This window comes from Cucurbita moschata, unplaced genomic scaffold, assembly GCF_002738365.1.
Source record: "Cucurbita moschata cultivar Rifu unplaced genomic scaffold, Cmos_1.0 Cmo_Scf00062, whole genome shotgun sequence".
In the NCBI taxonomy this organism is placed as follows: Eukaryota; Viridiplantae; Streptophyta; class Magnoliopsida; order Cucurbitales; family Cucurbitaceae; genus Cucurbita; species Cucurbita moschata.
The window spans coordinates 366,090-380,970 of NW_019268578.1; the positions used below are offsets into that span (position 1 = coordinate 366,090).

Below are 14,881 nucleotides of genomic sequence, written 5' to 3' on the forward strand. Positions count from 1 at the left end.
AACAAATATATAATTGAATAGAATTTATTTCAATTTTTTAACCACATATACATTAATAACTTTTTTTTAGTTATTAACCATATATATAGGGAATATTTGTTTAGAAATTACACTATAATTAAATGTATATGATTAAGTTTTAAAATACATTAATTATCAATTTAAACCTCAATTTAGCTCCCATCATTAGAAAATGACCATCTATATATATATATATATATATATATATATATATATATATATATATATATATATATATATATATTTATTATTATTATTATTATTATTTTGTAAGAATGGATGGGTAGAAATGGTTGGGATGCTTATTATAACTGTCCAAGTCCACTGCCAACCGATATGTACTTTTCCCTTTCATGTTTTTCCTCAAGTTCACCGCTTTCAAATATGGGTGAGATCTCACACTTATACTCAATTTTTAACTCTATGATTCATAAGACGTTCCATAAGTTTTGTTTTTAAATCTATGAAATCGAGAGATACTAATATTTCAAAATCACGCTCGCATCGACCTAATTTACAAGCTTTTTGATGGTTTTCGTCCGAGAAAGTACCAATTTTCTCTCATAAATCATAAAAACAACCAAATTCTTTAAATCCCAATTCTCCATTAGTATAGTTTGATAATAATGATATCAAATCTCCATTGGTTTAATACCCAAAACCCTTAATAAAGATTAGCAGTGTGTCCTTCGTTTATTACAACCATCCAATAAAAACCACCTGAAAATATTGTAATCAGTTATTATGGCTCAAACACTAAAATTATTTTTAAAATTAAAAAAAAATAATTAAAAATCTAAATTGTGAACAAAAATTAAAAACAGATGAAAACGCATGCATCCAATATTTATGGTATCTTATGCAATAAATGGAATGTTAATTAAATTCCCTTTTATTTGTGAGAGATCATTTTTTTTTCTATAATTTTATTTCCTAATTAGGGTTTGTGATAAACATTGCAAACAAACCTTAATAAAATATGAATTTATTTTTATAAATAATTTAAAATTTTTAAAATTCCCTTGAGGAGACTTTTTTTTTAAGACGATAATTAGGTAGAAATTGGAATGTTAAAAAGTTTCCAAATAATAAATAAAATAAAATTTTTATTAGGGCTTGTTTGGTAGCCGTCATTCATTGCACTCAAGCTCTCTCCTAGGGCAGAATTATAAATTTTTAAAATTTTAATTTTTTTTTTTAAATTTAAAATTTTAAAAATTATTTTATTTTTCGTTAATATATGTGTGTGTGAAGAGAAATTGCAATTACGCCTCCTCCAGCCACCATTAAATGCCATCCCACCCTCTCAATACGCTCTGCAATTACTCTTCTCCCCCACTTTTTTCCCTCTCCACACCCACCTTCTTCTTCTTCTCTTTTCATCTCTTCACTGTCCACTTCAAGAATTTCATATCTTTAAACCCCAAAAAAACCCTTTTTTTCTTCTTCATTTTGAGGCTGTTTCTTGAAAAAATTGGGATTTGGGCAATTTGGTGTATGATTTGATCTGGGTTTTTTGTTTTTTGATTTGGGTTTTTTTTTTTTATTTTTGTAAAGAAAGAAAGCAGAGAGAGAAAGAGGGAATTGTATGTGAAAAAAAAAAAACCCCTTTTTCAATTTTCAAAGAAATGCTGTTTTTTGTGTAATTTTAAGTAATTTTGTACTGTTCTTCAACTAAAAAGTTGGAAAATGCCAGCCGGAATGATGATTCCAGCCAGAAATGCGCCGTCGATGATCGGAAGAAATGGGAATGTCGGTGTTTTTGGCTCTCCGGCGAGCCTTGTTCTTGGTCAGGTCAGTGTTGAATTTCCAGTGTTCTTCAATCAAATGTGTTTAATTTTGTGTTTGGTGGGTAAGGTCTTAATTATCGTTCTCGCCCATTCACAATATCTGCTCACTGTGAGTTTAGGCCGATATAGACTAATAAGAAATGCATAATTGTGCAGGCAAATATGATGGAAGGGGCGCAGCTACATGCATTAGACATGCCACAAAGCGGTTTGCCAGACAGCGATTATGGGGTGATGAAAGAAGCAGAGGACTTCGACAGTGCCACTAAATCAAGCAGCGAGAACCACGAGGTTGGCTCTGGTGACGACCAAGACCACCGCCAACGCTCCAAGAAGAAGCGTTACCACCGCCACACTCAGCACCAGATCCAACAAATGGAAGCGTAAGCTAACCCACTTCCCTTAAAATACCTCAATTTTGTTCCATGTCTGCTAATTAAAGTGTTGATCGAACGTCTACATTGGTACGACGTCTTTTGAGTAAACGAAAAGAAAAGCCACGAGAGCTTATGCTCAAAGTGGATTATATCGATTTCTAACCAATTTTGCTAACAATAACTTGAAAATTAGGTGAAATTTTTTGTGGGTGTCTGATCTTTCATCTTCATTGATATGGAGACTTTTTGGGGGAACGAAAAGTAAAATCACGAGAGCTTATGCTCAAAGTGAAAGTGAATAATATCATACTATCATGAAGGGTCGATTTTAACAAATTTTGTTACGAATAGTTTAAAATTTGGTGAAATTTTTTTATGGGTGTAGATTTTTTCATCTCTATTGGTACGAGATTTTTTGGGAAAACGAAAAATAAACTCACGAGAGCTTATACTCAAAGTGAATAATATCATATCATTATGGAGAGTCGGGACGTAATTTGGTGAAATTTTTGGTGGGCATAGGTTCTTTAAGGAGTGTCCTCACCCAGATGACAAGCAAAGGAAGGAGCTAAGTAAGGAGCTGGGTTTAGAGCCATTGCAAGTCAAATTTTGGTTCCAAAACAAGCGAACTCAGATGAAGGTAATTTCAAAAATGGTTTCTTTTTTCATTTGAATATAAAAATTTATGCTTATATTTACTCTCTTCAGACTCATCACGAGCGACATGAGAACACTCACCTCCGAACACAAAACGAAAAGCTTAGAGCCGATAATATGAGGTATCGAGAAGTGCTCAGTAATGCGACGTGCCCCAATTGTGGAGGCCCGACCGCCATCGGAGAAATGTCGTTTGATGAACATCATCTCAGGCTCGAAAATGCCCGCTTAAGAGAAGAGGTACCAAAATGTTTAGGGTTTTCGTGAATTTTGGATTGGATTATGAATTCTATTAAAATTTTAAATAATTTTTAAACAAAAATAATTTTTTTTTTATAAAATAAATAAAAGCTTGTAACTCAATTTTTGCATGGTAGATCGATCGCATTTCAGCCATAGCAGCAAAGTACGTAGGAAAGCCAGTTTCAAGCTTCCCTCTTCTTTCCCCATCAATTCCCACACATCCTCTAGAGCTCGGAATGGGCAGCTATGGAGCCGACATGTTCGGGGCGGCCGACCTTCTAAGGACGATAACCACGCCGTCGGAGGCCGACAAGCCGATGATCATCGAGCTGGCGGTTGCAGCCATGGAGGAACTAATCCGAATGGCTCAAATGGGCGAGCCCTTGTGGATGACAGCCCTTGATGGCTCAACCACACTGCTTAACCCAGATGAATATGTCCGAACCTTCCCTAGAGGAATCGGACCCAAACCCGCCGGGTTTAGCACCGAAGCGTCTCGAGCCACCGCTGTCGTCGTCATGAACCATATCAGCCTCGTGGAGATGCTCATGGACGTGGTAACTCTAATAATCCTTCTTAATAACTGAAAATTGAACGGAATTTGGTCCCTCCGGTAACATTCCGGTGTTGTTTGTTCCTCAGAATCAGTGGTCGGCCGTATTCACTGGGATTGTCTCGAGGGCTACGACATTGGAGATTCTGTCCACCGGCGTTGCCGGTAACTACGACGGTGCATTACAAGTGGTATGTCCCAAAATTTCCAACAAAAATATATTTTTACATTTTTTTCTTAATAATATATTTGATATATTTTATTTTATTTTATCTGTATCTTGATTTCCGATCCCACTTCTGTTTCTTATTCTTAACAACTGTTCATTTAGATGGCGTCGGAATTGCAAGTGCCATCGCCGCTTGTTCCGACTCGGGAGAGCTACTTTGTGAGGTACTGTAAGCAACATGGCGAGGGAACATGGGCTGTGGTGGACGTGTCGTTGGATAATTTACGCCCTGCTCCTGCGCTTCGATGTAGAAGAAGGCCTTCGGGATGTTTGATCCAAGAAATGCCTCAAGGCTATTCTAAGGTAATTTTAAAACATGAGTTTAAAGGTTTGAATCTTCGTTCTATGACGTTGTTTAGGTGAGATGTAGATGGAGTTTTTTTTTAGTTTAAAACATGGGTTTATGAAAATTTCGATCTCTGGTCTTTTCGGTTATGGGTTTATGTCGGTTGAATTATATTTGAGTTGATATAGGTTACGTGGGTTGAGCATGTTGAGATGGATGATCGAGGGATTCATAGTTTATACAATCAACTTGTTAGATCTGGCCACGCCTTCGGTGCAAAGCGTTGGATCGCCACGTTGGATCGTCAGTGTGAACGTCTTGCTAGTGCCATGACGATGAGTATTCCGAACGGTGATGCCGGTGGTAATTTGATTTTCTATTTCTCTCCACTCAATTATATAAAATCTTCTTAAATTAAGGTTTTTTTTTAATAACCATTTGAAATTTAACTTTATAAAAAAAAATTTCCAAACTTTTTTATTTTCTTATCTATTTTTTTATATATGTTTTAGAAAATCAAAGCTAAATTTAAAGAATTAAAAATATTTTTAATATAAAAAATGATGAAAAAATAAATTAAAAATAAAATATTTAGGCCTAAAATTATCATTGTAAAAATTGGTATCAGTGATAATGAATCAAGAAGGAAGAAAGAGCATGCTGAAGCTAGCAGAGAGAATGGTGATGAGCTTTTGCGGCGGAGTGAGCGCGTCTACCGCGCACACGTGGACAACACTGTCTGGAACGGGAGCCGATGATGTCAGAGTCATGACACGTAAGAGCATAGACGATCCCGGCAGACCACCTGGCATTGTCCTCAGCGCCGCCACTTCCTTCTGGCTCCCTGTTCCTCCTAAGAGAGTCTTCGACTTTCTCAGAGATGAAAATTCTCGTAACGAGGTATGTACGATCAATTAGGGTTCGTTATGTTTCTAAATCGTCCTATCGAGAGTTTGACCTAGTCGGTCAAAGCCCTAATTTTATATAAGGTCACTCGTTTGTTTAGTAAAATGAATTGAGATTGTGCTTATATTACGATATGCTCGTATATACTACAGTGGGATATTCTATCGAACGGTGGAGTTGTACAAGAAATGGCCCACATTGCCAATGGTCGTGACACGGGCAACTCGGTCTCATTGCTACGAGTAAATGTAAGTTTTTCTTACAAATTTAGTCTTATTCAAATCATAAATTTTGCTTTTACTTGACACTTTTTGTGGTAAAATTTAGAGTCCAAATTCAAGTCAAAGCAACATGTTGATATTACAAGAGAACATCACGGATCAAACCGCCGCGTTTGTGATCTACGCTCCGGTAGACATTGTGGCCATCAACGTGGTACTAAACGGTGGCGATCCCGATTACGTCGCCCTTCTCCCCTCTGGATTTGCCATTCTTCCCGACGGAACCGCCGCTTCCAACGACGGCGCTAACAACATCATGGAACATGGCTCGGGCGGGTCGCTGTTAACCGTTGCATTTCAGATCTTGGTCGACTCGATTCCGACGGCTAAACTATCACTTGGGTCGGTAGCAACGGTTAACAACCTGATTGCTTGTACTGTGGAGAGGATTAGAGCCTCTCTTTCGTGTGAGAATCCATGAATTTGCAGAGAAGAAAGATGAATGGAAGAAGTCAAGAACGCACCTCTTAATGAAGAAATAAGGGTCCTTTCATGGTGGGGTTCGGGTATTGACTTTGTCCATTGGAATGTTTCTTCATCACCCAAGTTTGCTTCTTTTCATAAGAATTTACCTTTCTTAAATGAAGTAATTATGTATTCTCTTGCATGTGTATGTATTTTGACTTTCATTCTCAATTCGAATGAACGTTTCTTATTGAATGGGGTTAATTATAATCGTTCGAAACCAAGATCGTACCTGTTCTAATTGTTAGAACTAAACTAGGGTTCTCGAGTGAAAATTTTACAATCACGAGTTAGAGAATTTTGTATTGAAATCAGTGATTCTTAATATTTAGTGGACCATATGATTCGATAATCCGATCAATACAACCTGATTACCAGACAGTCATACCTGATACCTAGACAGAAAGACCCAACCCCCGCTTAGCCCTAAACCCTTTTCGCTCCGCTTAGCCCAATCTCCTTCTAGGGGTATTTTAGTGATAGGTGTATTTTAGTGATAGGTTCTATAGAAACGGAACGATCCTATCTCCTTCTAGGGATATTTTAGTGATAGGTTCTATAGAAACGGGACGATTCTATTTGGTCAAGTAACTAGCGATGAACTCCTATCTTCCTTTCATTACAGTATTTTGTACTGTGAATAAATATAATTTTTTTAGATCGGTTGGATTTGAACTCTATTTGAATTACTTCCCACCTAAAATTTTGAATCCAATCTACCCAAACAACATCCCAACTAGAGTTTTTGCTCTACAACATAATGACACGACACGTCGTTTATTCCTCCTGGGCCGTCGTAGCCCACGCCGACGGTTTGTTGAAACGGCCCAATAAGAACCTAAGTTTCTAAATGGGCCGAAACTGAAAAGCCCAAAAAACATTTTGTCGGCAGAATTAGCGGGGAAGGAGTCAAAGGTTCGTTTGGTAGGATTCCTTGAGAGTCATGGTATGGAATTATGTTCCACGAAAATAATGTCGGAGTTTTGTTACAGAAATTATTAATTATATTATCTCATCTAATTCCACATAAAAGTCAACCCCTTCCCCCATCATTTTTGTCTCTCCCACATTCCTTTATTATTATTTTTAATTTCTAATTTAATTTTCTAAAAAAACAAAAAAAATATTCAATCTCAAAAACTTATAATTATACCGAAAATTATTATTATCATCATTTAATTTCGATAATATATATATATATATATATAAAAGAGAACCGGCGGCCGAACAACTTTATCTTTTATATGATTTTGAGAGGACGGCAACCACTTCCTTATTACTGGATAGACAAAATCTCTTTGGGTTTTTCCTTTCGGACTTCCCCTCAAAACACGCTTTTCCTTTCGGGCTTCCCCTCAAGGCTCTAAAACGCGTCTGCTAGGGGAAAGTTTCCACATCCTTATAAATGGTGGGTTGTTCTCCTCCCCAACCAATGTGGGACATCACAATCCACCCCCCTTCGGTGCCCAGCGTCCTCGATGGCACTCTTTCCTTCCTCCAATCGATATGGGACCATGGTTTGTTCTCCTTCCCAACCAATGTGAGACATCACATCTTCTCCTAACATGTGAGATATCACAATCCACCCCTTTTAGGGCCCAATGTTCTCGTTGACACTCATTCCTTTCTTTTAATCGATGTGGGACCCCGCCAAATTCATCCCCTTTGGGGCCAACGTCCTTACTAGCACACCGCTCGTGTTTACCCCTTTGAAAGAAATGCATATATATATATATATATATATATATATTTATTTATTTATTTATTTATTTTCAAGTAACTAAAATAGTATTTTTAATAGAATAATTATAATAAAAATAAACTTTATATTTCAAATGATGGAATTCTCATTTCTTAAACCCCTTCTCACAAGCTCTCATCTCACGCTCTCAACATTCTTTGAATGGACAAGAAGAACGCCGCTGCAGCCGGTGTTGATCCGCCGCCGGAGAAATCCTCCTCCGCCGCCACAGGAGCTGAAGAACCGTCGGAGAGTGGGTGGACGGAGTATCTAGAGGATTATTTGTGGTCGGAAATTGAGAGAAAAAGCAGTTTTTTGTGTTGTTCAAGTAGTGGGAGCTGTAGTTGGGACATTTCAGAAGCCAATAAGGAAAAAATCAATGGTTTAAGCCCATTTTGTAGCGTTGGGGAGGTGATTTTGGATGCCCCAAACAAGCTAAGCTTCAAAAAAACAACAACTCAGAGGATTTTTGACGATGATTCCTTAGAAGATACGGCCACTTCTCCTGTTCTAACTCCAAAAGTACCCTTTAATTCTCTCTTTTTCCTCTCATTTTTGCTTTATTTTTCAATTATTTCATTGAATTTTTCTGTTTTAGGTTGCTGATTTGAACGTATGAACAACCCATCTAAATCCTAGGATCGATGAACATGTCGTGATCCGTAACTCCACGGTAATTATAATTATGGGTCAAATAATTTACCTTGTTAGACCCTTTAGATGTAAAAAAAGTAAGATTAAAATTATGGGTTTTGTTCCTTTTTTGTGTTTTTTTTAACCCAATTGAGGATTTTTGTAGGGCAGCAATGGCCATCGGGGAATTATGATTCAAACCCAGAAAAAGCTGCAGAGAAGCAAAGGAAAAAAGGGCTGTGTTTGAGTCCAATTTACATGTAATTTTAGCTCTCAAACTCGCTATTATAATCTATAATTCTCTCGTTTCGTTCGTTGTTTTGGATTATTCGAGTAATCAAGTTTTTTTCTTTCACCCAGTACCCGATACGAGATTCCTACTCACGAGCTAATAAACTAGTCTGGTTCGTTATTCGATTGCCTTAACTGAAACCCTAATCCAAAATTTTAGAGTAATTTGAGTGTGTGATTTCAACTCATAAAGACAGTTATTTTGGTCAAATTTTTCAAAACATATCATGTGCTAAATAAATGTAAAATCTAATTCAATTTCGGTATAATAATTACAATCTAATTCGGTATAATAATTACAATTATAAGAACAAAAAAAACACAATCAATCAATGTTTTAGATACAAACATGTTTCTAAATCTCTTAATCATATAACATTAATGAATGCTAATTTTTGTTTTCTTGTTAGAACAACAAATCCAATAGAAAAAAAGAAAAAAGAAAAAAAATATTTTGTATAATTTGTTGTTATAAATCATTGGCCTTCAAACAACAAGACATTATTCAAACGTTGTTGAAAAGGTAAAATGTTTGGTCTCAAAAATAGTATGTTTGGACCAAAAAAATGGTTTTCACATGGAAGTTTAAAGCTTTTTGATGGATAAATAGATATTATTTTTCTTTCATTTATTCCATTTTAGAGAGAGTAATGAGAATCTAGCTTAAGTTTTGGACCACTCTCAAAATATTTATTATTCTAACGCTAAATTAATTATTTAATATAATTAAATGTTACACACACATCGGTTGAAGAAGGGAACGAAACATTTCTTACAAGAGTGTGAAAATCTCTCGCTAGTAGACGCGTTTTAAAACGTTGAGGCTAACGCTGATACATAACGGGCTTGGACAGTTGCAAATGGTATTAGAGCCAAATATCGAGTGGTGTGCCAGCGATGACGGTGGGCTCCCAAGGGGGTGGATTGTGAAATCTCACATCGTTTAGAGAAGGGAGAGTGTGGAAACCTCTCCCTAATAGACGCATTTTAAAATCGTGAAGCTGCCACCGACACGTAAGGAGCCAAAACGTACACATATTGCTGGAATGATGATCGAACCCGACTTATCATCTAGGATGGTAATTGAGGTTTTATCTAATAAAATTTTAAGATATCACGTAAAATTTGAATCTCTGACTTTTAACCAATTGACTTGTCCCGAGTTGAATAGAAAACGACAAATACTTTAGAAAATATTTATAAATAAAGAAAAGATAGAATATAAGAGGATGAGTTAAATTATAAATATATAAAAGGAAAGGGGGCAGTGATTTAAATAAACAAATCAGAAAGGACTGCAAAGTGAGACCCCTCCATGTGCAATGGCAGTTGAGCTTAGGACATTCAGCTTAATGATCAAAATTTGTACACGAATCTCTTCTCCTTCGCTCGCTATCTATGTCCACGAGTAGGAACCACGAATCTCCATAATAATATGATATTGTTCGTTCGCTATCTATACTAACTATTAGGAACCACGAATCTCTACAATAATATAATATTGTTCGCTCGTTATCTATACCGACGGTTAAGAACCACGAATCTCCACAATGGTATTCTATTGTCTACTTTAAACATAAGTTCTCATAGTTTTGCTTTTGGTTTTTCGAGAAGGTCTCGTATCAATGGAGATAGTGTTCCTTACTTATAACCCATTATCATCCTCTTAATTAGTCACGTGGGACTACTCTTCTCGATAATCCTCAACATCGACGTTGTCAACAATTTGAGATATGCTCGGGTTGGCATAAACATGCAGATTAACGAAAAATTATTCGAAAATGGAAAATAAAATCGGTTTTAAACATTAAATCGCATCAATTAATTTGATGAGAGTAATGAATTGGTTGGAATATAAAATAAAAAAGTAAGAAACGGGTAGCTATATGGTCAGGTTTGGTTAGTTGGGCAGCATCAATCGGTTTAATTAGAGAGATGATTAATTAATTTGTACATAGTTTAGGGATTGCCTTAAATTTTAATTAACTACCAAACTCAAATTAGGTGATCAATCACATTATATTAACAACAAGAACCACTACAATATTTCGTTTACTCGTCAATAATATATTATAATGTATGAGTAAATGAACGATATATGATTTAATTAAGACTATATTCAAATGAGAGTGCAGCTTTAATTTTGGTGGCTCGATCATTGGAACTTCAAAGTTAAACGTGCTTGCTTGGAGCAATTCTATGTTGTGCGACTCTCTGGATAGATTTTTAAGAAACACGTGAATCAGGACAAAATATGCTAAAATGATCTGTGTTGGTTTGTGGAGATTGTTTTTGCTCTTAGAAGTAGTTCAAACCAAGTAAATAGTGTGATCGTGTCACAAGGATACATGGGAATGTCGAGGTTTTCGATTTCAATAAGATATACGTACCAAAAGCACTGCCTGCTCTTGGAATACCATTTGTACGAGTTTTGCTCGCACTACTAGCTTAAACAAAACCATTTCGAATCTCAACTTGAGCAAATAGATGTAATGCATGATTGAACATTGAGTGAGCGTGGAACTTTAGAGTGCGGTTTTATAGTTATAAAATGTCTACAACAGTGCTTTTCGTAAGCTATTGTATCCATTATTTCTCGTAGTGTATTAGACATAAAATTCAATGTAAATAATGGACAACTCATTGATTACTCGAACGAGTGAGATTGTGAAAGAGTCGTGTCCCGGGATGCAAACAAATTGTTATAAAGAAACATATAGAGATTTGGTGAGGACAAATATTCTAATTCTAAAAACACTAAAAAGTTTAAGATTTGTGGATTGTAATTTTGAAGCATAAAATCTGACAGCCTGGTTCATATCTTTCAATACATATGTTTCTGCAAATCCTATGCTTAATTAATGAGGATTTTGACGGCTGCAATAACAAAATATTGCACAACTTTATCATTATTTGTTCATCATCATTATTATTATATACATAACAGCAAAAGGATGCAAGTAATTTGGAAGGAATGGAACAATCATTAACATATTATATAATATCAGACTTCTTTCATTTTGTCCACGTTCTAATAGGTTCTTTGAACTTTCAAGATGTCAAATAGGTTCGAGGAAATTCATGAATCTAAAAACAAAAACAAAAATGTTAAGTACGTCAATGACATGACAAAATTGAAAGCTAACAAACTAAAAATTCATACCCTTCAACTTGATACCACTTGTCACAAGTGCAACACTCGCTCCCAACACCGAGTGAGTTAACCCAATTTAAATTCACATCGCCTATGGCCGTGCAATGTTTTGAGAAGAAGATTTTAGAAAACAGGAACAAAGAGATCTTCGAAAGCGGGTTTGAAAGTAAGAATGAAAGTAAAGCAAAATGCAACACAACGACATCTTCAAGTACTATTAGCCCACGAACTAAATGTTATAATTTAACCTTTACATTCTGTTTATTGATACCATATACAAGAAGTCGAAATCCAAAAGGTTCAAATCTTCATACCGTGCATTTGTACAAACAGATAAATCCACGATATCCTAACTCGAGTAACGAATGCAGCAGAGCAGCCTCATGAATGAATAAAAGTAAAGTACAAAAACATAATTTGATGGTGGGGAAAGCAGGGGAAATGCAGAGTCTCAGAGATGAACAATGCTCTGCACATATATAATATATTTGGTCCATGTAATCAAGAAGAGAGAACAGGAGAAGTGGTATTAACTAAAAGAGCCCAATAATAATGATAATGATAATGATAACAATAATCCATGACTTGGTCTGTCTGCATAACAACAAACCAAAGCATCCAGAGTTGTAACATGCACTCACAACTTCTAAACGTAGTTCTACCATATATATATATATATATATATTATGTCCACTACTGTCAGTTAAGCTGCTGTAAACAGTAATAGAATTCTCAACCTTGAAGCTCTTTAGAAACCGTGAATCTTTATATTTTCCTTCTTCACAATCCCAGCCTATCATCACAATGCGGAAACAAAAGAGAATCAATATATAATACTCAATCATTCACTCTCATCTCAACTATATAATATTCAATCATTCATTACCTGCACAAGGAAGGTAGACACATTCTTTCTTTGGTCTCCCTGAAGTTGTATAACCTGCATAAAGTGAAAATACTTGTCACACAGTTGTTCGAATCCACTTCTAAGCAAAGAGTCCAAAGGACATGTAGCCGGGACCTGATTTGGAAATTCAAATGAAAGAGGAAGGAAAACAAGTAGATTTGATAAAAGAAAGCTACTCCATTACAAGTGATGTCATTGATTGTGGAGTGGTATGATACTTTTATTTTCCCCGCAAAAAGAAAAGTATATGCATCTAAGCATTCCTACCATTGTGTTCTTTAAAAAGCAAGAAACCAACTTTTCAATGAAAAGATGAAAAGAGACAAAATCCTATTACCGCACAATATGTAGCAGTGCTAATAACACCTTCAGAATTCTTGTTCATGATGGCATAGCAAACCACCAATATTGGTTTGCCCTCGGTATTCCCCTCGTGTATGCTATGCCTATTCGCGCACGCAGTCATACTATACCTTCTCTAAGCAAATAGGCATAGCAAAGTGTGATTGTGACACTTAACATACACGAGGGAAGACAAGTGAGGTAGAGTAAGCAAGTTTGTATTGTCTGTTCGGAGAAGCCTAATGGACCCCGTTCGGTTATCTTAGTTTGGGGAGCCCTGGATTCGTTTGTTTTTACCATTATTCTTGCTCCCCCATTTGTTCTAAGTTCTAACACTAACCCCAACATGACCCTTCTCTCCACATTATCCAAAATCGAAAACTATTAGTCTCTTTTAGTTTTAATGTTAGGTGCATAAATACAAATCATTTTAAGGAGGGAGATGGAAACCGGACCTGGCCTAGCTCAGGATCTTGCACAACTGTGCCATTACAGCAAAATTCCTTCTTCAGGTCCTTAAGTATTTTGTTATAACTAAATTCCTTCTTCAATCCTTGAACAGTTGTCAGACTTTTTCTCCCGTTACGTTGCTGTATGCGCACATGAACATACTCTTTTGCCCCGGCTCCTGAGTCCTCAGCATTTGCATCAGCAAATGGGTCTGACCATCAATACAATTAATGAATTATCAAACCAACCGATGCAACTTACTAAAAAGTAAAAACCAAGAACAGGGAGTTGTGAAGTTACCAAAAGCAGATGGAATCTGCACGTTGAATTCAGACATGAAACTTGGCTGTCCGTAGTAGAACACAGGTAACCAGCAAAAAAATTATGCGCTCTCAATTAAGCCGCTCAAAACTGCAAAAGACAAAAGAAACAGAAATGAAACCGCAGACACAGAAGCACCAATATGATCCACCCATGATCCCCATATATCTCCAAGTCCTGTTTTCAATTTTTGATCCTCCCGATCCCCACAGCCCATACAGACTTCTTTGTCAAAGATCAAAAGCGCATACACTCAACAATTCAAAACCTCAATCATAAAAGTAACAGAAACCAAAACTTAGCAGATTAAAACATAGGTTATGAACAATAAAAGCAAAGTTGATAGACTTTCACTACACTACTTATGAATTTTCTTCAAATCCACGGTAACAAATTGAAGAAATTTAAGCTCTATAAGGGATCAAACAATTAAAAGAACCCGATAACCAATCATGTCTTCGCAACCTAAATTAGAAGGTAATAATTCTACCAATAGCTCGCTAAGAATACAGAAAAACACCCAAACACAGACAATCATAAGCAACCTATCAGACAGAAGAACCAAATTGAGGATCAAAATAATGTGCATGAATTAAATATAAAAAGAAACAGAAGCCACTCAATAACAATCAAACCAGGTATAAGGTTTGATTAAGAAACATCAAAACACTTACATCTCAGCAAAATCCCAGAGAACTAACGGATATTGTGCTTCGATCTCAAAAAAAAAAAAAAAACCCTAACCCAAACAAAGAAATTGGAAAAGACTGAACGAAAACAACAAACAGAAAATGAATTTTTCATAGATGAAATGAAGGAGAGAGCGATGAACAAGAATTTACCAGGAGAAAAAGGTGTGAATCCGTAGCGAAGAGACGTGAAACTGAATGGCTAGAAGTCAAAATGAGGATTATATATAAGAGAGAAATTTGGAAAGCCACACAAACCTTCTACTATATCGATATTTGCCGGTTTTGGATTTTTTTAACTATTTAATTTTGACGGTGGAGATGAGAGATATCGAAGTTGATCTAACGGCTCATGGTTGTCATTGAAACGACGTCACTTTCTAGCTTTTTTTATTTTCTATCTCATCATAATTATTGCGTGGAAAGGGCAATTATTGTCTACTGTCACTCACACTTTTACTTTAGCGGGTCCCACCTAATCCTAATTGACCAAAAAGGTCAATGCCATAATGCTTTATAAATTCCACTATCGTCTATTCTTTGAA

At 36.0% G+C, this 14,881-nt stretch overlaps 3 protein-coding genes across 4 annotated transcripts; 2 read left to right on the forward strand and 1 right to left on the reverse strand.

Annotated features, from left to right (window-relative positions):
* Nucleotides 1-1,288: 1,288 nt before the first annotated feature.
* LOC111437018 (homeobox-leucine zipper protein HDG2-like) lies at nucleotides 1,289-6,024 on the forward strand. Its single transcript, XM_023074841.1, has 11 exons — nucleotides 1,289-1,815; nucleotides 1,968-2,194; nucleotides 2,711-2,828; nucleotides 2,897-3,085; nucleotides 3,223-3,645; nucleotides 3,731-3,832; nucleotides 3,973-4,173; nucleotides 4,345-4,519; nucleotides 4,785-5,056; nucleotides 5,215-5,310; nucleotides 5,390-6,024. The coding sequence occupies exons 1-11, from the start codon at nucleotides 1,711-1,713 to the stop codon at nucleotides 5,762-5,764; spliced, it is 2,283 nt and encodes a 760-aa protein (XP_022930609.1). The 5' UTR covers nucleotides 1,289-1,710; the 3' UTR covers nucleotides 5,765-6,024.
* Nucleotides 6,025-7,648: 1,624 nt separating this feature from the next.
* LOC111437171 (vascular-related unknown protein 1-like) lies at nucleotides 7,649-8,539 on the forward strand. Of its 2 annotated transcripts, none has more exons than XM_023075030.1 (3): nucleotides 7,649-8,071; nucleotides 8,148-8,222; nucleotides 8,349-8,539. In XM_023075030.1, exons 1-2 carry the CDS (start codon nucleotides 7,712-7,714, stop codon nucleotides 8,166-8,168), a joined length of 381 nt encoding a protein of 126 aa, XP_022930798.1. In that variant the 5' UTR covers nucleotides 7,649-7,711; the 3' UTR covers nucleotides 8,169-8,222; nucleotides 8,349-8,539. The 2 variants fall into 2 exon arrangements, with proteins under 2 accessions (XP_022930798.1, XP_022930799.1); XM_023075031.1 differs by having other exon boundaries at nucleotides 8,354-8,539.
* A 3,595-nt stretch (nucleotides 8,540-12,134) lies between these two features.
* LOC111437157 (protein translation factor SUI1 homolog) lies at nucleotides 12,135-14,591 on the reverse strand. The gene is made up of 5 exons (XM_023075012.1): nucleotides 14,490-14,591; nucleotides 13,627-13,737; nucleotides 13,332-13,537; nucleotides 12,514-12,567; nucleotides 12,135-12,420 (listed from the first exon to the last, which is right to left on the reverse strand). Exons 2-5 carry the CDS (start codon nucleotides 13,661-13,663, stop codon nucleotides 12,376-12,378), a joined length of 342 nt encoding a protein of 113 aa, XP_022930780.1. The 5' UTR covers nucleotides 13,664-13,737; nucleotides 14,490-14,591; the 3' UTR covers nucleotides 12,135-12,375.
* Nucleotides 14,592-14,881: the final 290 nt, after the last annotated feature.

Bases quoted from the DNA above. Each gene is read 5' to 3' on its own strand.
- LOC111437018 (XM_023074841.1), top strand. From the start codon at position 1,711: ATGCCAGCCGGAATGATGATTCCAGCCAGAAATGCGCCGTCGATGATC. The intron at 3,646-3,730 runs GTAACTCTAATA...TTTGTTCCTCAG, and splicing joins TGGAGATGCTCATGGACGTG to AATCAGTGGTCGGCCGTATT. The intron at 3,833-3,972 runs GTATGTCCCAAA...CTGTTCATTTAG, and splicing joins ACGACGGTGCATTACAAGTG to ATGGCGTCGGAATTGCAAGT.
- LOC111437171 (XM_023075030.1), top strand. From the start codon at position 7,712: ATGGACAAGAAGAACGCCGCTGCAGCCGGTGTTGATCCGCCGCCGGAG. The intron at 8,072-8,147 runs GTACCCTTTAAT...TTTCTGTTTTAG, and splicing joins CTCCTGTTCTAACTCCAAAA to GTTGCTGATTTGAACGTATG.
- LOC111437157 (XM_023075012.1), bottom strand. From the start codon at position 13,663: ATGTCTGAATTCAACGTGCAGATTCCATCTGCTTTTG. The intron at 13,538-13,626 runs GTAACTTCACAA...ATTGATGGTCAG, and splicing joins GCAGATTCCATCTGCTTTTG to ACCCATTTGCTGATGCAAAT. The intron at 12,421-12,513 runs GTAATGAATGAT...TTGTGATGATAG, and splicing joins TGTCTACCTTCCTTGTGCAG to GCTGGGATTGTGAAGAAGGA.